Genomic DNA, 24,755 nt, shown 5'->3' with positions numbered 1-24,755 from the left:
CAGGAGTTTAGGACCAGGCTGGCCAACATGGCAAAACCCCATCTCTACTAAAAATATTTTTTAAATTAGCTGGGTGTGGTGGTACGTGCCTGTAGTCCCAGCCACTCAGGAGGTTGAGGCACCAGAATCACTTGAACCCAGGAGGCGGAGGCTGCCATGAGCCAAGATCATGCCACCGCGCTCCAGCCTGGGTGACAGAGCATGACTGTCTCCAAAAAAAGAAAAAATTTATTTATAAAAGAAATGAGGTCTCCCTAAGTTGCTGTGGCCTGTTTCGAACTCCTGGCCTCAAGGTTCATATGCATGAGACACTATGCCAGATCCAAAATATTTTTAAGAAAGCAAATAACAAAATGAAGCAATTTCATGTTCCCCCCCCCCCACCCCCCGGCTTCCATTTTTTTGCTGCAAGCAATTTCATGTTTTAAGAGAGCTCTGATAGTCAAAATAGAGCTCCAAAAATTAATTCCAAGTATCTATGGGTAATCTTTGGGAGATAACATCTCTCCCATAACAATAACAGTTATCTGCTTCAATCTATTTATTTATTTATTTTGGAAACAGAGTCTCACTGCTGTGCAGGCTAAAGTGCGCTGGCACAATCATAACTTACTCTAGCCTCAATCTTGAGGGATCCCCTTGAGGGAACCTCCCACCTCAGCTTCCTGAGTAGCCAGGACTATAAACACTACAGGAGGACACCACCACACCCATCTTTTCTTTTTTTTTCTTTTTTTTTTTTTTTGGCAGAGATGGGGGTCTCGCTATGTTGCCTAGGCTGGTCTCAAGCAATCCTCCCACCTTGGCCTCCCAAAGTGCTAGACTTACAGGCATGAGCCACTGGTTCCTGACCCTGCTTCAATCATTTTTACGGATGAAATACAACAGAACTCTTGAGAAATAAAAGCACCTTGGTACACTCTGAGTAATAGACAGGTTTAACCATGTTAAACTGCGCCTAAATAGTAAAATGGCTTTGTCTCAGGTCATAAAGTAAATTTCAATAGATTATAATAAATAAACCATTAAAAGACAAAGAATGAGTCCCATCTTTCAAAAAGCCCATGAAGATGCATTTTACCAGGCCAGATTTCTTTCTCATAAGGTTTCTACCTTCTAATCCTTGAAACAGAGGGTTTTCAAACTATGCAGATCTTGGTCACTAATATCAACACAGCAGAACACTAGAAGAGGTAAAGCACGTACTGATAAGCGTGTGCCTTGTTAAATAGTCTAATTCTCCAGGAAATGAGTTTTGTTTTATGCTGGCTAGAATAATAATAGCATTGTTTCCTGGCCAGGCATGGTGGCTCATGCCTGTAATTCTAGCACTTTGGGAAGCCAAGGTGGGAGGATTGCTTGAGCCCAGGAGTTAAAGAGACCAGCCTACATAGCAAGAAAAAAAAAATTATGCCATTATTTCTTGAGTACCAACCATATCTCTATCAATGTATTTGGTATTTTGCATAGAAGGCTCATGTAATCCTCAGAACAACTTGTAAGGTATCATCAACTCTCTGATATAGACAAGGAAACCAAGTTCCAAGATGTTACATTAAGAGAAGTGCCAAAGATCACATGACTACTTCAAGTAGAACCAGAGCTTTAAAAAAAAAAAAAAAAATCCTAGGGTTTAACTCTCAGGTTTTGCTCTATCTTCTAAACCCAATGATCCTGACCAATATATCTCTTAAAGTGTCCAGTTTATTTGATGCCTTTTTTTTTTTTTTTTTTTAAGTGTCAGGGTCTCACTGTGGTTCCCAGGCTGGTCTCAAACACGTAGCCTCAAAGGATACTTCCACACTGCCCCCGACTCAGTGGGATTACAGGTTTGAGCCACCACACCCAGCTATGGAATTCACTTGAAACAAAATTAAAAACTTATATACATTGTGATTTCCCTTAAGGAAAACATAAATATTCAAGTGTGAATGGTAAAGTTTCACCAAAACCATTTAGTTATCCAGTATATTAGGAATAAAATTTGGTACCATACAAATCTCTACGACAAAATCTAGCCAATATCACAAAATTCTCACAGGTTAAAAATTACAGTAAATGGGCTGGGTGTGGTGGCTCATATCTGCAATCCCAGTGCTTTGGGAGGCCACCACAGGAGGATCACTTGAGGCCAAATGTTTGAGACCAGTCTGGGCAACACAGCAAGACCTCATCACTACCAAAAATATTTTTAATTTTTTTTTAAATTAGCTGATTGTAGTGGGCACAGGACTGCAGTTCTAGCTACATAGAAAGCTGAGGCAGGTGGATCAACAGAGCCCAGGAGTTCGAGGCTGTAGTGAGCCAAGATAGTGCCACTGCACTCCAGCCTGGGCAACACAGTGAGAATCTGTCTCCAAAACTAAAAAAAATTCAGGAGTAGAGGTTGGAGGATTACTTGAGCCTAGGAATCGCAGACCAGTCTGAGCAACATAGTGAGACCCAGTCTCTATAGAAAAAATTTTTTTAATTAGCCAGGCACAATGGTGTGCACCTGTAGTCCTAGCTAATCAGGAGGCTGAGGCAGGAAAATCACTTGAACCCAGGAGGCTGAAGCTGAGATGAGCCACGGCTGCACCACTGAATTCCCGCCTGGGCAATAGAGCAAGACCCTGTCTCAAGAACTTTTATAAAGTAAAGTAAATGAAGGGCAAACATATGGTTATTAACAGTTAATTTCAATAACAAACAATATGCAAATCAGAGAGGCAATTTTATATTTAAAAAATATTAAAATTGGCCAGGCACGGTGGCTCACACCTGTAATCCCAGCACTCTGGGAGGCCAAAGCGGGTGGATAACCTGAGGTCAGGAGTTCGAGACCAGCCTGGCAACATGGCCAGTCTCTACTAAAATTACAAAAAAAAGCAGCCAGGCATGGTGGTGGGCACCTGCAATCCCAGCTACTAGGGAAGCTGAGGCAGGAGGATTGCTTGAACCTGGGAGGCGGAGGTTGCAGCAAGCCAAGATCACGCCATTGCACTCCAGCCTGGGCAACAAGAACAAAACTCCATCTCAAAAATAAATAAATAAAATTACATATTAGATGGTGACAACAGTAATTCAATAACTGGAATAAGAAAAATTAATAGTCACAAGGAGCTTTTCATTTCACACAAGAAAGTCTATAAAATACTACTACTATCAATGCAATAATTGTAATAAAAGGCAAACTTGAACTCTTCAAAAGCTAGTAAGTTACCTAAAGATACAGTTATTTCAGAAATTTCAGGATTTGGGTGGGGTGCAGTGGCTCCCGCTTATAACCCCAGCGCTTTGGGAGGCTGAGGCAGATCAGTCTCAGGCAGATCACCTGAGGTCAGGAGTTCTAGACCAGCCTGGCCAACATGGCAAAAACCCATTTCTATTAAAAATACAAAAATCAGCCAGGCGTGGTGGCGGGTGCCTGTAATCCAGCTACTCTGGAGGGTGGGGCAGGAGAATCGCTTGAGCCCAGGAGGCAGAGGTTGCAGTGAGCAGAGATCATGCCACTGCACTCCAGCCTGGGCAAAAGCGAGAATGCATCTCAAAAAAAAAAAGGAAGAAATTTCAGGATTTCCACCTCACAGTATCTATTTTTTTGAGGAGATGATATAGGTCCAAAATCACAACTAAAATATATTTGGAAAATATTCTGTATAAGAAACTCCACTCCACAAAACATAAATAGTATGCAGACATAAAAAACTGACCATAATACAAACGTACCATGAATTAACATAGGTATTTCCACTTTTTTAAATAATATATTCATTTTAAAAAATTATTTGAATTCCCTACAGACAACCAAAAAAAAATTATTGGAAGACCTCATCCTTCATTCATAACTATGAATAGAAACTACTAATTACCATACATTAACAAAGTAAAGAACAAAGAGGAGATCTCCCAGAGGAGAGAGATGGTGCACAGTATAGGAAAAGGTTTATTAAATTTCAAATTAGTATATTTGAAAAGACTCGTGATTAATAGTCATAAAACATGGGAGGCCAAGGAGGGAAGACTGCTTGAACCCAGGGGTCCAAGACGAGCCTGTTCAACGTTGTGAGACCTCATTTCTACAAAAGATAAACAAAATTAGCTGAGCATGGCTGCGTACACCTATGGTCCTAATTATCTGGGGGGCTGAGGTGGGAGGATCACTTTGGCCAGTGAGGTCAAGGCTGTAGTGAGCCATGATCATGCCACTGCACTCCAGCCTGGGCAACAGAGCAAGACTCTTCTCAAAAAAATTGTTTAAAGTCATAAAATAAGGTACAATTGCTAGCCCCCAAAAAAGCAGCAGAAAGAAAAGTTCTTAGTATTGAAAAAGTGACTGTCAAGTTGTTGCTCTTTTATTTACATACTTTTCAATTCAGCAATTCTATTTACAGGACTCCATTCTACTAAAATACATATACACAAAGATATATATGTACAAGGATATGCACTACAACTTTAATACCAAAATATCCATTAAAAACTACATTAATATCCACAAATAGGAAAAAAATAATAGTACAACTAGACTACACAATGGTCTGTATGTATTGACATGGCAAAGATTTATATGATACATAAATAAGGAGACACTAAGCATGGGCAGTATAATCCTACTTACATTCCTTTTACACAGTAATGTAATACAATAATAATATTAACAGCAACTACTATACCTATTTTACTATATAACACTGGTTCTCAGGTACTATTCTAAGCATTCTAAATGTATTAACTCATTTAATCCTCAGAACTCAAGACACCAGAGTCTATAACTACCACTCTCTGTAAATATAAGGATACTAGGGCACAAACAGGTGAAATCGCTTTCCCAAGACACACAGCACTAAATCAAGAGAGCTGGGACTCCAAATCCACCAAGGTGATACTTCACATTTCCAGCAGTCAGGACACAAACCAAAGCCCAGCTCCAGTCCATCCTCTAAAACCTCTGCTTTTCTCTCTCTCCCTCTTCTTCTCCTTATATGTAAATGCATATAAAAAGGTAAGAACAGACACACCAAACTGTCAACTGTGATAACCTTTAATCATGAAAGTATAAGTGAAAAGAGTTTTTCCCATTTTAAAATACATCATATGAAGGTATATATCTATATAATTGGCCAGGTGCAGTGGCTCACACCTGTAATCCTCCAGCACTTCGGGAGGCCGAGGCGGGTGGATCACGAAGTCAGGAGTTCGAGACCAGCCTGGCCAACATAGTGAAACACCGTCTCTACTAAAAATACAAAAAATTAGCCAGGCATGGTGGCAGGCACCTGTAATCCCAGTTATTCAGGAGGCTGAGGCAGGAGAATCTCTTGAACCCGGGAGGCGGAGGCTGCAGTGAGCTGAGATCGTGCTACTACACTCCAGCCTGGCGACAGAGCAAGACTCTGTCTCAAAAAATAAATAAATAAATAAATCTATATAATTTGTATTATTTATAAAACACATGCATTATTTTACTAAGTTTTTTTTTTCTTTTTTTTTTTTTTTCCTGAGACAGAGTCTCACACTGTCGCCCAGGCTGGAGTGCAATGGCGCAATCTCAGCACACAGCAACCTCTGCCTCCCGGGTTCAAGCAATTCTCCTGCCTCAGCCTCCTGAGTAGCTGGGATTACAGGTGCCTGCCATCACACCTGACTAATTTTTGGTATTTTTAGTAGAGACGGGGTTTCACTAATGTTGGCCAGGCTGGTCTCAAACTCCTGACCTCATGATCCGCCCTCCTCGGCCTCCCAAAGTGCTGGGATTACAGGCATGAGTCACCGCGCCCAGCCTTTGCTAAATTTTGAACCTAAACCAAAATCTCAAAAAATACATGAGCCTAGGATATGAACAAATAATTTCCAAAACAGGAAATAAATGGCCGGGCGTAGTGGCTCACGCCTGTAATCCCAGCACTTTGGGAGGCTGAGGCAGGCGGATCACGAGGTCAGGAGATCGAGACCATCCTGGCCAACACAGTGAAACCCCGTCTCTACTAAAAATACAAAAACAAAATTAGCCTGGCGTGGTGTAGGCGCCTGTAGTCCCAGCTACTCAGGAGGCTGAGGCAGGAGAATGGCGTGAACCCAGGAGGCAGAGCTTGCAGTGAGCGGACATCCAGCCACTGCACTCCAGCCTGGGCGAAAGAGTGAGACTCCGTCTCAAAAAAAATAAATAAATAAACCTAGTAAACAAGGGAGAAAAAATAAACCTTACAAGTAATGAAAGAAATGCAAACTAAAATCGTCTATCATTTTCACCTAACAAACAAAAACTGAAAGACTGCAATATTTAATGCTGATAAAAAGAGCAGAACCTGAAAATATGTACATGTATTATGTATCAATAAAAACAATTTTAAAAATGTAACAGGCACTAGGGTACACTGCAGGTAAAGTGAAAATTCGTATCTGGTAATATAGATCAATTTTCCTAGTGTTCACACCTGTTGACTCAGTAATTTTTACTTTTACTAAGGAAGTATCTAAAATACTGAAAAGCATTATGCACAAAGATGGTTTCCAGCATTCCTTTTTTTCTTTTCTTTTTAAGAGAAGAGTCTCACTCTGTCACCCAAGCTGGAGTGTGCAATAGCACAATCATAACTCACTGCAGCCTCAAACTCCTGAGCTCAAGCAATCCTCCCAGCTCAACATCCCAAGTAGCCACGGCTACAGGCACACTCCATTAGGCCTCACTAATTTTTTTCTAATTTCATAGATACAAGGTCTTGCTATGTTGCCCAGGTTGGTCTTGAACTCCTAGGCCTAAAGCAATCTGCCTACCTTGGCCTCCCAAACTGGTTATTACAGGCATGAGCCACCCTGCCTGGTCTCAGCACTCCTTTCAATAGCAAACTGTTAACTTAAAAATCGAGTAAATGGTGCATGTCTGTAATCCCTGCAACTTGAGAGGCTGAGGTGGGAGGATAGTCAGGAGTTCAAAGTCAGCCTAGGAAACACAGCAAGATCCTCATGTCAAAAAAAGAAAAAAAAAACAAAAATCCAGCAGTAAGGAATGTGTTTTCAGTAAATTGTGGCACGGTCATGTATCTAATATTATAAAGCCATTAAAGATGCCTTCAAAATGTTTACTGAAATGTGACTATACTGGCCAGTTAAGGTGGCTCATGCCTGCAATCCCAGCGACTGAGTAAGCTGAGGCAGGAGGACAGCTTGAGCCCAGGAGTTGGAGGTTAGAGTGAGCTATGATCATGCCACTGTACTCCAGCCTAAGCGACAGAGACTCTATCTCTAGAAAAAAGAAAGAAACAAATGTTAATATATCAGTATGTTAAAATAGGAAAAATAATAAAGTTACATTTACAGTATGATTTGCAGCTACGCAAATGTGTGTATACATATAAACACATATATGCCAACCCATGTGTACATAAATATGTACAAAAATATGTATAATATATAAACAAAAAATTCCTTCAACGAAATTTATCAAAATACATCAATGAGTTAGAGTTATGAGTAAACTTCTTTTTTTTTCCTGTATTTTCCACAATGATTACATATGGCTTTCCTAGAGAATGGGGGTTTTTCTGTTTCTTAAGCAAAAAAGCCTTTTCTCTTCATCACACTGAAAGAGAAATGAATGAAGTACTGTGTTACTGCCTATCTAGATACACGGTATTTTACTGGTTGCTAAGCAGCAGATCCTGGTGTTTTTACATCATGCCTATCTCTAGTCACAGGCAGAAAGGACTGGAACTCAGGCACAAACTCACCCCATCCAAATGGCAGTGTATTTCCTCTTGGAGAGTGGCCCAAAGAGCACATACAGCAACTTTAATTCTCTACTCAAACCACTCCCCATCTCTCACCTTAACATACCAAGCAGATTTTTTATATGGAACAGTAATCCTCACACGAGCTGCACGAAAGGGAAGACCTTTTTAATCCTCTACTATATGCCACCCACTCCATCCCTGAGAGATAATTTGCATTTAAGTACATTCACCCACCAAGCTAGAAATCACCATCATTCTGGACATGTATCTGTCATCAACTGACACAGACAGGTAAGCCTTGCTGCTTTCTGAAAACAGCCAATCCTGCTCAGTGAATGACAGCATCAGCTAAGATTTCTTCTACTGCAGAGAATGGGTGGGTCCCCCACTAATGCTGTAAATCCCAATACTCAGTGTCATTCCCTCCAAACAGCAGAATCTACAGTATGGAAATTCTTCCACAAGAAAAGCCCAATTCTTGTGGCCACAACCATTAAGAGAATCCCAAGTCAAGGCATTCTCCCCAAGCTTCTCTTCCTGCGTCTTCACAGGAACCACAGAAGCCAAGTCCTATACTATGCCCGCCCCTGCTGCTGCAGCAGCCATTTTTGGCTCAGCCCTGCTGCAGTCCCAGATGAAAGCCAGGACAGTAAGGACAAGATGGCAAAGGACTTTTAAAATGGAAACTCTTTAACAAAAATAACAATGAAGCAGGCATCATAAAAAATGTTGCAATAATATGCCATGTCATTTAAAATAAGGTTTAAAAAAAAAAAAAAGATGCCTATACTTAAGCACTTTAAACCGTTTTTCATAGCATCATGAAAAATTTGAGGAAACCTAATTCATCAAAATGTGAGATCGGCACTATACTGATTCTATGGTAAAACCAACATTAATCAGAATGGGGAACACAACGCTTAACGAGTTTAGCTTCTACTCAACTAATAGTTAACAACAACAACAAAAACTCCCTTGATTTCTGTTGAAAATCTAAATGCATTTTAAATTCCTCTTCACTGTCTTAAAATAATGTAATTTAATCTTTGCTGAATGAGAGTTCACGGAGAGTCAAATTTTAACTTGTTTTGATTTTCCAAAATAGAAGTAGCTTTAATTTGCTAATTATAAAAATAACTGGCCGGGTGCGGTGGCTCAGACCTGTAATCCCAGCACTTTGGGAGGTCGAGGCGGGTGGATCACCTGAGGTCGGGAGTTCAAGATCAGCCTGGCTAATATGGTGAAATCCCATCTCTACTAAAAATACAAAATTAGCTGGGCATGGTGGCACACGCCTGTAATCCCAGATACTTGGGAGGCTGAGGTATGAGAATTGTTTGAACTCGGGAGGCGGAGGTTGCAGTGAGCCAGAATCATACCACTGCACTCCAGCCTGGGCAACACAGTGAGACTCCATCAATCAATCAATCAATCAATCAATAACATGGTTAAACAAAATATTACTTATTGCAGAAAGAAATCAAATGACCTAATCTCACCAGCAACCAGTAACCACATGAACACTGCTGTATAATCAAGCACCTTTTCCTAATGTATTTAAATAAAATTTGAATATACATGCTATTTTTAACTAACTTCCACAGAGAAAATGTGCACTTTTTTATATCAGTAAATGTTTCTGTAACATTTTTAATGGTTATATAGTATTTCAATGCCTATATAGCCTGTAATTTGCCCAACGTCATATTACTAAGCCTTTAGCATGTTTCAAAAGGTTTACTATCATGAAAGATGACATGAGATCAGGACTTTATTTGAATACCAACTTTCAAAGTATAATTCTATAAAAGCAAATTGTATTAAATAAAAAAAAAGCAGGGCTAATTTCAAGGTAACCCTTGAATGTATGTTAAAAAAAATCTCTTAGAATACTAACAAAATATAATACAACAGTCCAGTTTCTGTTACATCACCTAGGGCCACAAGAAACAAACTCCTAGATCAAACTACATCACCCACTCCACTTGGAAAGAGATTCATCCTAGTCCCTATCTCACTCTAGATACTAGTTTAGTAAAACAGACTTAAATTCAAACAAAAGAAGATAGTAACTAAGCCTAGGGAAAAACTGAAACCAATTCCATGAGGTAAGACTGATCCAGGACTCTAATCAGACAATTATGAGGTCTAGCTTTAGATTGGAGAATGGAGGGATTAAAAGGCTCAGAAGAAGTTCTAAAGACTCCCAGATTTATAACTGACAGGGAACCAAGCACCTAAAAAAAGCAGGCAAGCTCAGAAGTACACTATACATTCCATCACAGACATTTCTTCGGGCCAGGCACGGTGGCTCAAGCCTATAATCCTAAGACTTTGGGAGGCCAAGGCAGGTGAATTGCTTGAACTTAGGAGTCTGAGAACAGCCTGAGCTACATGGTGAAATCCCATCTCTACAAAAAAATTCAAGAGTTAGCTGAGCATGGTGGCACATGCCTACAGTCCCAGCTACTCTGGAGGCTGAGGCAGAAGGATAGTTTGAGTCTGGAAAGTCGGTGCTGCAATGAGCCAAGATGATGCCACTGTACTCCGGCCTGGGCAACAGAGCGAGACCCTGTCTCTATAAAATAATAAAATAAAAGCAAATAAATTTTTTTTTAAATCTTTGGGTTCACAGATTTGAAAAGGCCAACTACCTTTGGTTACGTACTCCTTAGATGGAATCAAACTTGCTAACACTAAAAAAAAGCAACCAGAAAAATAAAATGCCCCCTACAGGGCCTTCAACATAAAACTTTTTTATAAAAGTAAAATCCATTTCCCTTCCACTCCCAGACTGTTTCCTAATGCAACTTCAATTACCTTTCCAGCCGTTACAAGTCACAGTAAGCTGGTATCTACTACCATGACCCAGAGAGCTTCCCAAAATACTCTCCTTATAAGATCATAGTGATATCAGCTATTAATAACATGATTTTATGCCATATAAAAAATATATCAACATTTGGAAATTTTACATAACTTAATGAACAATTACCTTCAAAATAACTGATGCATAATCCTATAATCTTCCAAATAACCAATGCATGATGTTACAAAATCATACATAGGTAAAAGATCCATTCAAGCCAAGCACGATGTACACACTCTGTCATCCTAGCAACTCAAGATGCCGAGGCAGAAGGATGGCTTGAGGCCAGGAGTTCGAGGCTGCAGGGAGCTATGACTGTACCTGTGAATAGCCACTGCACTCCAGCCTGGGAAACAAAGAAATATGCTGTCTCCAAAATAATTTTTAAATAATCACAAATTGATTCCTAAATGCTCCAAAGTTCCCTCCTTTCTCAAATCTATTTTCTAATTAGATTAGAAAATGTTGAGGGACAATGGTCACTCTTCATTTTTACTTCTTCCCACAGTCCTCCTGAAGTGTATAGCAGGCCCGGATGTGTGCTGCCCCTAGTAGCTTTCAGTCACTTTCAGAATGTGTTATTTTTGAAAGGCGGCTAAAAGATACTACATCTCAAAGACTCCTAGACAGACAAACGTCTTCACTCATCTAGAAGATTCTAATGGCATTCTGAATAGCACTATCATTCTTTTAACTACCTACTATGACAGCTACCACAGTAACATTTCTTTTTAATAGCTGAGGCCATTTGAGAAGGAGGTGAGTTAAAGATTTCCATAATACATTCTAACTCTCACATTCTAAGATTCTGGTTCTCGAGCACGGGGGAACAAGGTCGTGAAAACAAGGTCTTGATGAGGTGCCGCCATTTCATCGGTCCCCCGTCTCTGCGCTTTTCGCAGAGCTTCCAGCAGCGCTATGTTGGGCCACAGCATCCGGAAGTTCACAACCTCTGTGGTCCATAGGAGCCACTATGAGGAGGGTCCTGGGAAGTATTCGCCATTTTCAGTGGAAAACAAGTGGGCGTTACTAGTTAAGATGTGCTTGTACTTTGGATCTGCATTTGCTGCACCCTTCCTTATAGTACAACACCAACTGCTTAAATCATAAGGATGTTTCAGCTCGTCCATTTAACAGATATGAAGAGCATTTTAAGAGATACAGCCTCTGGAAATGGATCAAACTCTAACTCATGGCATACTAGGTATGTTTGTCAATAAACTTATGACATGAAAAAAAAAAAAAAGAAGATTCTGGTTCTCTTTATTCTCAAGTCCCAGCATTCAATAATGCTGGATACTACAGTTATTTAGGGGCTGGAAGATGAGGCAGCAGGTGTAGCCATTTGTGAGAAGCAGCTTTTTTTTTTTTTTTTTTTTTTTTTTTTTGAGACGGAGTCTTGCTCTTGTAATCCAGGCTGCAGTGCAATGAATGGCACAATTTCGGCTCAGGGCAACCTCCACCTCCCAGGTTCAAGTGATTCTCCTGCCTCAGCCTCCTGAGTAGCTGGGATTACAGGCATGCACCACCACACCGCACTAATTTTTCTGTTTTTAGTAGAGACTGGATTTCACCATGTTGGCCAGGCTGGTCTTGAACTCCTGACTTCAGGTGATCCTCCCACCTTGGCCTCCCAAAGTGTTGGGATTATAGGCGTGAGCCACCGAGCCTAGCCAAGAAGCAGTTTCATTATACTTCAAACAACAGTGAAGCCAGCAAAAGACAGCTGCTGTGGTTTACATTGCTGAACACGCTGTTGGGTTTCACAGGCCAGTAAAAACTACCCATTGTCAGCAAGCCTCATTTTTCTTAGTTAAGGGTTAAGAAGCACCAGACTTAGCTAGTAGTTCCTAAAGTAGAATGAACAATCTCTTTTCTCAAAGCAGAATTATATAAGCGCTTATCCGCCAAAATCAGGGTTATTGGTTTAACGGAATTTGCTCATTTCTGAAGATGTCCTACTGGAAATAGGATAACTGAACATTAAAAAACCATTCTTGCCTAGGAATGTGCCTCCGGTTGCAATAAACAAACTCTCTACGTAAACCACTAATGTTATACATGCTCAGACACAGGAAAAACTGCTTTCAATAACAACAAAAAAAAGTAAGTCAAGGGCATTATTTTTTTTAATCACAAAATGCTATTAACTAAAGTACAGAGAAAGGAATAGAAAATATGCAGATACAATATCAATCACTAACCTTTTTTGTGAGAGCCAGAAAGGCAAAACAACCTGCAACATTCTATGAAAGTATCTATTGTTTTGGTTTTGAATATTTTCAACTCAGTTTCACTTCTGAGTCAAAAGTAGTTCATCTTTAAGAATTCTGTCATAAGTAGCCTCCCCTCCAAATATAATTTTCAAAGTTTTGGTTTCCAGTGAAGGACTAAACTGAAAAACACCTCCTAACTGCTTTCTGGTTTCATATCCAATGGTTCATCTGAGCATTACACCCTGAACACAAATAGATGTTCCTTTTTCATTCAAAGGCAGCCAATTTAACCTAACATTTCAAATTCTAGCTGAACTATTAATAAGGAGATGCGGATATATGCTATGTATCTATACGTCTATGTATATCTCCATCTATGTATCTCTTTAGCACTATGATAAAAGATGTCCTACCTTTTGATGAGCAGGTACTTTCACTATTGTCTCATTATTTGAGTATTAAAACAACACGCCTCAATTTTACTCACTTATAAACAATCTACTACAAACCTGCTACTAACCACTCACTAACCATAAACAAAGGCTGAAACTGAAAACAGAAATATATTTTTTAAATATATAGGCCAGCGGGGCGCAGTCGCTCACACCTGTAATCCCAGAACTTTGGGAGGCTGAGGCGGGCAGATTACTCGAGGTCAGGAGTTCGAGACCAGCCTGGCCAACACAGAGACACCCCATCTCTACTAAAAATACAGAACTTACCTAGGCTTGGTGGCAGATGCCTGTAATCCCAGCTACTCGGGAGGCTGAGACAGGAGAATCGCTTGAACCTGGGAGGCGGGGGCTACAGTGACCCAAGATCACGCCACTGCACTCCAGCCTTGGCAACAGAGTGAAACTCCATCTCAAAAACTAAAATAAAATATGTAGGCCAGGCACAGTGGCACACACCTATAATCCTAACACTTTTGGAGGCCCTGGTGGGAGGATTACTTCAGCCCAAGAGTTTGAGAATAGCCTGGGCAACATAAGGGGACCCCTATCTCTGTCTTGCTCTGTCGCCCACGCTGGAGTGCAGTGGCGCAATCTCGGCTCACTGCAACCTCCGCCTTCCGGGTTCACGCAATTTTTCTGTCACAGCCTCCCAAGTGGTTGGGACTACAGGTGCACACCACCATGACTGGCTAACTTTTTGTATTTTTAGTAGAGGTGAGGTTTCACCATATTGGTCAGGCTGGTCTCGAACGCCTGACCTCAGGTGATCCACCAGCCTTGGCCTCCCCAAGTGCTGGGATTACAGGCGTGAGCCACTCTGCCCAGCAAAAAAAAAAAAAAAAAAAAATGAGCCAAGTGTGGTGGTACACATCTGTGGTCTCAGCTACTCAGGAGGCTTAGGTAACAAGATCTCTCAAGCCCAGGAGGTCACGGCTGCAGTGAGCTATGACCACACCACTGCACCCTAGTTTAGACAATAGAGCAAGACCTCGTTTCCAAAAAAATATATATATATATGTATACATACATGTATATATTAAATGCAGACTGGATAACAATCATGGGAATTTACCTAGATACAAGCTTTTTTATACCTATTTGAAAAACTGAAGAAAAAAAGGTAATCTGAAAAGTCATCCTTATGAAAAGTATATAAAATCTATTTAAAAGTCCTAAGTAAAAAACTTAATTCACACATCAATCTTGGATTTGAATTACTCACTACAAACATATAACCCAACCCTCCCTCCTAACATGCTTCCAGAAGGGTCCTTCTAAAACACAAATTGGCCAGTCATTCCCTAGCCTACAGCTCTGACGGCTTCTCACTGTCAGCTTCTCAGTACAGCTTCTCACTGTCATCTGAGTGATCTTCAAGCTTTTTAGCATGGTTTATAAGGCCCTTCCTGTGGCCTCTGATTATCTGTCCACTACCCTTCAAATCCTTGCTCTACCAATAAGAGGTAAGTCATTTTTCACTGTCTTGAGTCTCTGCATGCACTGATTCCTGGCTGGAATTCTCTTTATCCCACTGCTCTCCTTCGTATGGTTTGTTCATCCTTCCAGTTTCAGTTTAGAGGAGTACCCTTCTCCAAGAAGCCTTTGAATTCCCTCATTTCTCTCAATCTTTTCCCACTCACCCGCTAAGTGGTCCTCCTCAGAGCTCTCACAGGCCCTCTGCTTACTGATTTCTCTTTACCTTCTTACATATCTGTCTCCTGAATAAGGACTTTAAGTTTCTTCAATTTTTTTTTTTTTTTTTTAAGAGATAGGGTCTCACTCGGTCACCAAAGCTGGAGTACAGTGGCGCAATCATAGCTCACAGCAGCCTCAAACTCCTGGCCTCAAGCCATCCTCCCATTTTAGCCTCTCGTAACTGTAACTACAGTGGCACAGGCGTTACTATGTCAGCCTAAATTTTTTTTTTTTTTTTTTGAGACAGGGCCTGGCTATGTTGCCCAGGCTAGGACTGTAAGTTTCTTGAACGCAAAGGTTATGTCTTATTTCTAATTCCCCAGTGCTTAGCCCAGGACACACTTTCAGTGCTCTAACATCTACCAAACAAATATCTACCGAACGATCAAGTCAGAATACACAACGAGAACACAGGCTTCTCTTTAGAATCTAGGCAGAAAGTATCCCAACTCTGCTTTGTTCAACACTCCATACAAAACAGCTTGCCAAATCACCAGCTCCCAATGGTTCAAATACTGGGCTAACAAAGGAGTTCCCCACACGTGGGCAAGATGCCTTAGGCCCACAAACACATCGTCCACAAGCTATTTTCACTATATCAAAAAGTCTAAGAAATTACACATCGGCCAGGCGCCAGTGGTTCACACCTATAATCCCAGCACTTTGGGAGGCTGAGGCGGGCGGATCATGAGGTCAAGAGATCGAGACCATCCTGGCCAACATTGTGAAACCCCACCTCTACTAAAAACACAAAAATTAGCTGGCAGTGGCATGCGCCTATAGTCCCAGCTACTCAGGAGGCTGAGGCAGGAGAATCGCTGGAACCCAGGAGGCAGAGGTTGCAGTAAGCCGAGATTGCGCCACTGCACTCCAGCCTGGGCAACAGTGCAAGACTCTTTCACAAAAAAAAAAAAAAAAAAAAAAAACAGAAAATCCACAATAATGAGGCCAAGACAAGCTAACTCAAACAGTTCCTTTTCTTCTGCTTAAAATTTATCAACTAAGGATAGTAACGGAGTTTATCATGCTCTGCCTAATTCCTGATTAGCATATGAAAATCTTTTATTGAAAACTCCAGTTTCAAATTAATGATTTCACAATAACTACTGCCCAGAACCCCAATAGCAGCCTATTAGGGAGATAGCAAGTGGTTTCCATCTTTTTGATGTTTTAGCCAGTTGCGGTGCCTCACACCTCTAATCTCAGTCACTTGGAAGGCTAATGCTGAAGAATAGCTTGAGCCCAGGAGTTTGCAGTGAACTATGACAGCGCCACTTTCCACCCTGGGTGAAAGAATGAGACTCCATCTCAAAAAAATAAATAAATATTTTGAAATGTTTTTTTATTTCTAAAATGTGATTATAGGAAATAAGCAAAAGTATAAACTTAAACGTAACTCTCCAAACCAAAGCCCTAAAGAACTAATTTTAGACTTGTAGGAGAAACACGCAAAAAGCCAGGTGCTCATGCCTGTAATCCCAGCACTTTGAGAGGCTGAGGCAGGCGGATCACTTGAGGTCAGGAATTCAAGACTAGCCTGGCCAACATGGTGAAACCCCAACTCTACTAAAAATACAAAAATCAGCTGGGCGTGGTGGCGCATGCCTGTAGTCCCAGCTACTCAGGAGGCTGAGATGGGAGAATCACTTGAACCCAGAGGGCAGAGGCTGCAGTGAGCTGAGATCGTGCCATTGCACTCCGGCCTGGGCAACAAGAGCGAAACTCTGTCTCCAAAAAAAAAAAAAAGACTGGGCGCGGTGCCTCACGCCTCTAATCCCAGCACTTTGGGAGGCTGAGGCAGGCAGATCACAAGGTCAGGAGATCGAGACCATGATGGTTAACATGGTAAAACCCCATCTCTACTAAAAAAAAAAAAAAATGCACAGAATTGGCCGGGCATGGTGGCAGGTGCCTGCAGCTACTCGGGAGGCTGAGGCAGGAAAGTGGCGTGAGCCTGGGAGGCAGAGGTTGCAGTGAGCCGAGACTGCCACTGCACTCCATCCTGGGCGACAGAGCGAGATTCCGACTCAAAAAAAAAAAAAAAAACAAAACAAAAAAAAAACTCAAGAGTCTTCAATCAAAAACTAGCTGTCAAGGATTAAATGTCACTTCCTCCAATTACATAAACAAAACTCAGTGGGAATCTATTCTGGATAGTTTAAAGGTTGTGCTGCCTTGATCCTCCTCTTTCCTCTCAGCAGTTTCTTCCTCTTTTCTGTAAGCTTCCTCATCCTCCTCAAGTAACCAGACACTGCATAGACTACTAATAATCTATGCTTTTCTCTTCCCTCTCTCTCCATTATGCTTATATTTTCACAGATTTGTTTTTCCAACCATTTCTGCTCATCTGACTTCCATCTCCCCATTTCCAAACATCTTCAGTTATCTCCATTTGTTTGTAAAATGAATTGGACATTTCATTCATTTCAAATCCAACATGTCCTAAACTGAATTTATCTGACCACTATCTCAAAACAATGTATACAATTAAATCCTACATCTTTCTTACTACATCACTGAACAGCATCATTTTCTAGTCTCAAAACCCTGGAGTCAATTTTAACTCTTCTTTCATCAAAGATATTCAAATCCCTATTTTTCTTCCTTTATGATAGCTTTCATGATACGATCACCCTTTCCTTTCCATTTCCCTCTAGACAGGATGTACCTCAGCAAAACCTTGGAAAACCTTGGAAAAATTAGGCTGGGCGCAGGGGCTCACCTCTGTAATCCCAGCACTTTGGGAGGCCGGAGCCAGAGGATCGCTTGAGCCCAGGAGTTCAAGACCAGGCTAGGCAACATAGTGAAACCTCGTCTCTACAAAATATCAACCTGGGACCACCTGTCGTCCCTACTATTTGGGAGGTTGAGGCAGAAGTATTGCATGAGTCTGGGAGGTTGAGGCTGCAGTGAGTCATGATCAAACCACTGCACTCCAGCCTAGGCAACAAAGCAAGACCCTGTCTCAAAAAAAATAAATAAACGATAAATTATACAGTTAGGGCCGGGCGCGGTGGCTCAAGCCTGTAATCCCAGCACTTTGGGAGGACGAGGCGGGTGGATCACGAGGTCAGGAGATCGAGACTATCCTGGCTAACATGGTGAAACCCCGTCTCTACTAAAAATACAAAAAACTAGCCGGGCGTGGTGGCGGGCGCCTGTAGTCTCAGCTACTTGGGAGGCTGAGGCGGGAGAATGGCGTGAACCCGGGAGGCGGAGCTTGCAGTGAGCCGAGATCACGCCACTGCACTCCAGCCTGGGAGACACAGCGAGACTCCGTCTCAAAAAAAAAAAAAAAAAAAAAAAATTATACAGTTAGATATCCAAAGGGTCTCCAAAATTGTCAGATGCACATTCACTGCTTTCTATTTTAGCCCAGTGGGTCTTCAGACTACCCCAAATAACACCATACACCATTTCCTAACCACTGACAACTCTGCCCATACCATTTCCCTCAACTGTAGATGTCCTTCCCCTCAACTTCAAGTCAGCCCAAATACTACTTCCTATTCCTCTAGTCCTCACTGACTTTCTGATCTCCTACCTCCATTTGAGAGTACTGTATATTCTTTTTTTCTTTTTTTAAAGAGAAGATCTTGCTCTCTTTCTTACCCAGGCTGGAGTGCAGTGGTATGATCATGACTCACTGCAGCTTCAACCTCCCGGGTTAGAGCAACCCTCCTGCTTTAGCCCTTCCCACACAGCTGAGACTCACCACTACACGTGGCTAAATTTTTTTTTTTTTTTTTTTTGGTGGAGACAGCATCTACCTATGTTGCCCAGGTTGGTCTTCCTACTCCTAGGCTCAAGTGCTCCTTCTGTCTACCCTCGCAAAGTGCTGGGATTACAAGTGTGAGCCATCACACCCAGCCTCAGGTTTCTTTTGTATATTCTTCAATAGACAGCACAGACATACAATGTTAGTTAATAAATATTTGCTCCATTAATTATTGATTAAATAAGTATTGTGCACCTGCTAAGAATCAGGTACTGTGGTTAGCTTAATCTGTAATATCAAAACAATAACATTTCTCTTCTCTTTTTTCTTATTCTTTCTCAAGATTCTACTAGTCTTTCCTTCAGTTTACCATTACCAGTTGTCCTTTTATACTCAGTTAAGCCCTCAGCTGAATAGCAGTTAAGCTACCTCATTAACATGATTCTGGAATAAAAGGGAATAATGACTTTTCTCTCAAAATATTCCAAGAAAGGCCGGGCGCGGTGGCTCAAGCCTGTAATCCCAGCACTCTGGGAGGCTGAGGCGGGCGGATCACGAGGTCAGGAGATCGAGACCATCCTGGCTAACACGGTGAAACCCCGTCTCTACTAAAAAAAATGCAAAAAACTAGCCGGGCGAGGTGGCGGGCGCCTGTAGTCCCAGCTATTCGGGAGGCTGAGGCAGGAGAATGGCGTAAACCCGGGAGGCGGAGCTTGCAGTGAGCTGAGATCCGGCCACTGCACTCCAGCCCAGGCGACAGAGCGAGACTCTGTCTCAAAAAAAAAAAAAAAAAAAAAATATTCCAAGAAAATCAGAAAGAATAACGAGCAGTAAGTTTCCAAAGGCTATTTGACCAACTGGAGGTTTCTCACAATTGTCCTTATCGTCAACTAATTTCACACTGGTGCCCTTAAGAACTGACCAAAGCCTTCAATGTCACTGAAAGCACTGAAAGCATAAGAAAACTTCCTTTCTGTGCCTGGACTCTATTTGATAAATACATAGCTTTTTTTTTTTTTTTTTTTTTTTTTGGGGGGGCAAGGTCTCACTCTGTCACCCAGGCTGGAGTGCAGCAGTACGATCTCCACTCACTGCAGCCTCTCTACCTCTTGGACTCAAGCGATCCACCCACCTCAGCCTCCCAAGTGGCTGGGACGAGAGGCGCATACCACCACGCCCAGCTAACTTTTGTATTTTTGGTAGAGATGAGGTTTTGCCATGTTGCCCAGGCAGGTTTCAAACTCCTGAGCTCAAGCAATCCACCCACCTTGGCCTCCGAAAGTGTTAGAATTACAGGCATAAGCTACCACGCCAAGCCAATATATAGTTAATTGAAGAAAAGCGATTATTTTTAAAGTGCTTATGAACTGTAACTTATGATGACCAAATATTTATTTCAACTTAGCTCCTCCAACTAAAACAATCACTCTGACCTGATACTCAAGATTTAACACCACTAAAACACAACATAAACCAGGCACAGTGGCACACACTTGTAATCCCACCTACTCAAGAAGCTGAGGCAGTAGAATCATCTGAGTTTGAGTCCAATGGTTTGAGTATACACACGTACATACATACACACACACACACACACACACACTCACACTCTCTCTCTCTCTCTCTCTCGGTGTTCATCCATGGGTTCCACAAAGATAACTAGAGTACATTTGGGGCCTTTAATCCCATCTAAACAATTTGCTGTTAACAAAACTCAAAAACAGAAATACCTATATTTTCTCACTAAATCAAATTGTTACCTATGAGGAGTAAAGACATTGGATCTGCAGGTCCTAGTACAATCTATAGATAGAAGGCCTTTCAAATTTGAGGCGCAAAAAAAAAAAAAAGAAAAAATCTTCTACACACTTCCTTCTTTTATCTGCAATATAAGAAGGAATCCTTTTTAACTCTAATAACGTATTAACGTGAATTAAGAACACGATTGTTGGGAAACTCAGATGTTGGCAAAGCTTAAAAATAAAAAAACAAGGGCTGAGTACAGTGGCTCAGGCCTATAATCCCACCACTTTGGGAGGCCGAAGCAGGAGGATTGCTTAAGCCCAGGAGTTTCCGATCAGACTAGACAACAAAGTGAGACCCCTATCCCTATCTCTCCAAAAATTTTAAAAATTAGCTGGGCACAGTGGTGTGTGCCTGTAGTCCCAGATACTTAGGAGGCTAAAATGGGAGGATCCCTTGAGTCCAGGAGTTCGAGATTGCAGTGAGCTATGATCAAACCACTTCGCTTCAGCCTGGGTGACAGAGCAAGGGTTTAAAAAAAAAAAAAAAAAAAAAGGCCAGCACAGTGGCTCATGCCTGCAATCCCAGCACTATGGGAGGCCGAGGCGGGCAGATCACCTGACGTCAGGAGTTCGAGACAAGACTGGCCAACACGGCAAAACCCTGTCTCTACTAAAAACACAAAAAAACCCAGCCAGGCGTGGTGGTACACACTTGTAATCCCAGCTGCTTGGGAGGCTGAGGCAGAAGAATCACTTGAACCTGGGAGGTGGAGGCTGCAGTGAGCCAAGATCGTGCCACTGCACTCCAGTCTGACACAGAGTGAGATTCCGTCTCAAAAAAAAAAAAAATAGCATGCAAGAAAAAGCTTAATTTTCTGATCACACTTTGGTACTATGGCTCCAATGGCAGCTGATACATTAAAAATAGATTATTTAAAAGAAAAAAAAAAAAAGCCAGGTATGGTGGCTCATGCCTGTAATCCTAGCACTTTGGGAGGCCAAGGCCGGAAGATCAACTGAGGTTGGGAGTTTGAGACCAGCCTGGGCAACACAGTAAGACCATCTCTACAAAAAATTGAAAAATTATCCACGTGCCAGGCACGGTGGCTCACATGGTGAAACCCCTGAGCAACATGGTGAAACTCCAACTCTACAAAAATACAAAAAGTTAGCCAGGCATGATGGCAGGTGCCTGTAATCCTAGGTACTCTGGAAGCTGAGGCAGGAGAATTGCTTGAACCCGCGACGTGGAGGTTGCAGTGAGCCGAGATCATGCCATTGCACTCCAGCCTGGGCGACAGAACAAGACTCCTCTAAAAAAAAAAATTTAGCCACGTATGGTGGTGCACGCCCATCATGCCTATAGTCCCAGGTACTCGGGAGGCTGAGGTGGGAGATCTCTTGGGCCAGGGAAGTTGAGGTCACAGCGAGCCGTGATCAAGCCACTTCACTCCAGCCTGGGGAACACAGCAACACCCTGTCTCATTTTAAAAAAAAAAAAGAAAAAAAAAAAAAAAGGCCAGGCGAATTGGCTCAACGCCTGTAATCCCAGCACTTTGGGAGGCTGAGGTGGGCAGGTCACCTGAGGTCAGGAGTTCGAGACCAGCCTGGCCAACACGGAGAAACCCCGTCTCTACTAAAAATAAAAATTTAAAAAAAAAAAAATCAGCCGGGAGTACTGACGCACACCTGTAATCCCAGCTACTCAGGAGGCTAAGGCAGGAGAATCGCTTGAACCTGGGAGGCAGAGGTTGCAGTGAGCCGAGATTGCGCTATTGCACTCCAGCTTGGGCAACAAGAGCAAAACTCCAACTCAAACAAAAAAAAGATGATGGCTTCTTGAAAGAACACAGAAATCAACCTAAAGGAATTCCTGATGGCCAAAGCTAGAACAATCTGAGTAACAAAACAATGACAGTTACTAGATTTTAACCCATAAAATAAAATACATACCCACGAGTCCATAGTGATATGAATAATAAATAAACAAATGAAGGAAAGAAAGCTCTTCCTCATAGAATTACAATCAATAAATGTAGAAGGAGAGAGTGAAATAGAAAGTCACAGTTAGGCAACCACAAAAGCAATAAATTTTGCAGACAAGCTCCACCAGTTGCTAAAATTGAGAACCAAAGTTTGAGAAGACTTTAACATTGTTTGCAAACTCATCAAGTATCTCCCACAAGATACTTATGAACAACAAAAGGAAAGAAAATAACTCCACAATAGAAAGACTCTCAAGACCCCAACTTAACCAAGTAATCAAGGTAAGCATCATCGTACTGACATCACGAATCTCCTGATATGGGACAATGAGAAGGAATGCATAACCTCACCCCATTCATGAGAAAACATCAAACAAATCCAAACTGAGGCATACCCTATAAACAATGGATCAGTAATCTTCAAAAGTGTCAAAGTCACAAAACATAAGGAAAGTCACAGAAATAGTTACAAACCGTAAGAGAATAAAGAGAAATAACAAAATGCAATTAGAATCCTGAAACAGAAAAAGGACATCGGGGTCTCTCCTTCCAGCACAGTATGAGAGCAGAGCAGGACCTGTAGTGCTGGGAGTCATGGCAGGAAAAGCATTTAGAAAGTTTCTTAGGTCTGTAATCCCAACACTTTGGGAGGCAAAGGTGGGCGGATCACTTGAGGTCGGGAGTTCGTGACCAGCCTGACCAACATGGTGAAACCCCATCTCTACTGAAAATACAAAAATTAGCCGGAAGCAATAGTACACGCCTGTAATCTCAGCTACTTAGGAGGCTGAGGCAGCAGAATCACTTGAACCCGGGAGGCAGAGGCTGCAGTGAGCACAGATCGCGCCACTGCACTCCAGCTTGGACAAGAGAGAGAGACTCTGTCTCAAAAAATAAGTTTCTTCCTCTTTGAGCATTGGTTGAAAAACAAGTGCCGGCCAGGCCTGGTGGCTCATGCCTATAATCCCAGCACTTTGGGAGGCTGAGGCGGGTGCATCACCTGAGGTCAGGAGTTTAAGACCAGCCTGGCCAACATGACAAAACCCCACCTCTACTAAAAATACAAAATTAGCAGGGCATAGTGGCGCATGCTTGTAATCGCAGCTACTTAGGAGGGTGAGGCTTGAGAATCGCTTGAACCCGGGAGGCGGAAGTTGCAGTGAGCCAAGATCGCACCATTGCACTCCAGCCTGGGCAACAAGAGCAGAATTTCATCTCAAAAAAAAGAAAAACAAGTGCCACTGAAATCGTAACCAAAGGAAGCATAATTCTTTCAGAAAAATCTCAAAGAAAAGTATGGCAAGCAACAGCAGTAGCTGCTGGATCAGGCTCTGAACGAAAGGATAGAGAGAGATTCAACCAGTCAATGTAAAAGTTGGAGATAGGCCGGGCATGGTGGCTCATGTGCCAGTGTAATCCCAGCATTTTGGGAGGCCAAGGCAGGTGGATCACCTGAGGTCAGGAGTTCAAGACCTTCCTAATCAACATGGTGAAACCCCGACTCTACTAAAAATACAAAAATTAGCCATGGTGGCGAGTGCCTGTAATCCCAGCTACTCAGGAGGCTGAGGCAGGAGAATTGCTTGAACCCGGGAGGCAGAGGGTGCGGTGAGCCGAGATCACGCCACTGTACTCCAGCCTGGGCAACAAGAGCAAAACTCCGTCTCAAAAAAAAAAAAAAAAAAGGTGGAGATAAAGTTCTTCCAGAATTTAGAGGTGCCAAAGCAGCTCTAGGTGACAAGGATTATTCATTTAGAGATGGTGATACTCTTGGAAAGTATGTAAACTGAAATAAATCACTACTGAAATGGCATCAATGTGAAGCTGCCCATTCCACTAAAGTTCTAAAATCATTCATCATGTAAATAATTTTCAAGTCTTTTATAATAAATTAATGATATCTAAACTAATCCAAAGCAGGCGGATCACCAGAGGTCAGGAGTTCGAGATCAGCCTGGCCAACATGGAGAAACCTTGTCTCTACTAAAAATACAAATTAGCCGGGTGTGGTGGCAGGTACCTATAATCCCAGTTACTCTGGAGGCTGAGGCAGGAGAAACGTTTGAACCCAGGAGGAGGAGGTCGCAGTGAGCTGAGATCACACCATGGCACTCCAGCCTGGGCAACTGAGCAAGTCACCACGGAAACAAAAAAAAAGGCGGGACACAGTAGCTTATGCCTGTAATCCCAGCACTTTGGGAGGCCGAGGCAGGTTCACTTGAGGAGTTCGAGACCAGCCTGGCCAACATGGAGAAACCTTGTCTTTAATGAAAATACAAAACTTAGCTGGGTGTAGTGGCACACACCTATAATGCCAGCTACTCTGTAGGCTGAGGCAGGAGAATCGCTTGAACCTGGGA

The 24,755-nt window shown here is 42.1% G+C and overlaps 2 protein-coding genes across 50 annotated transcripts in view; one reads left to right on the top strand and one right to left on the bottom strand.

Moving 5' to 3' along the window:
• EIF4G3 (eukaryotic translation initiation factor 4 gamma 3) overlaps positions 1–24,755 on the bottom strand; it is a 375,324-nt gene that overhangs the window by 332,998 nt on the left and 17,571 nt on the right. The gene's annotated exons all lie outside the window — the stretch shown is intronic.
• On the top strand, positions 11,399–11,691 carry LOC123570224 (cytochrome c oxidase subunit 7C, mitochondrial-like). The gene has a single exon (XM_045379071.2). It carries the CDS (start codon positions 11,500–11,502, stop codon positions 11,689–11,691), a length of 192 nt encoding a protein of 63 aa, XP_045235006.1. The 5' UTR covers positions 11,399–11,499.

The sequence above is a fragment of the Macaca fascicularis genome, chromosome 1, assembly GCF_037993035.2.
Source record: "Macaca fascicularis isolate 582-1 chromosome 1, T2T-MFA8v1.1".
Taxonomy (NCBI): Eukaryota; Metazoa; Chordata; class Mammalia; order Primates; family Cercopithecidae; genus Macaca; species Macaca fascicularis.
This window is presented reverse-complemented; position numbering and strand designations above follow the sequence as displayed.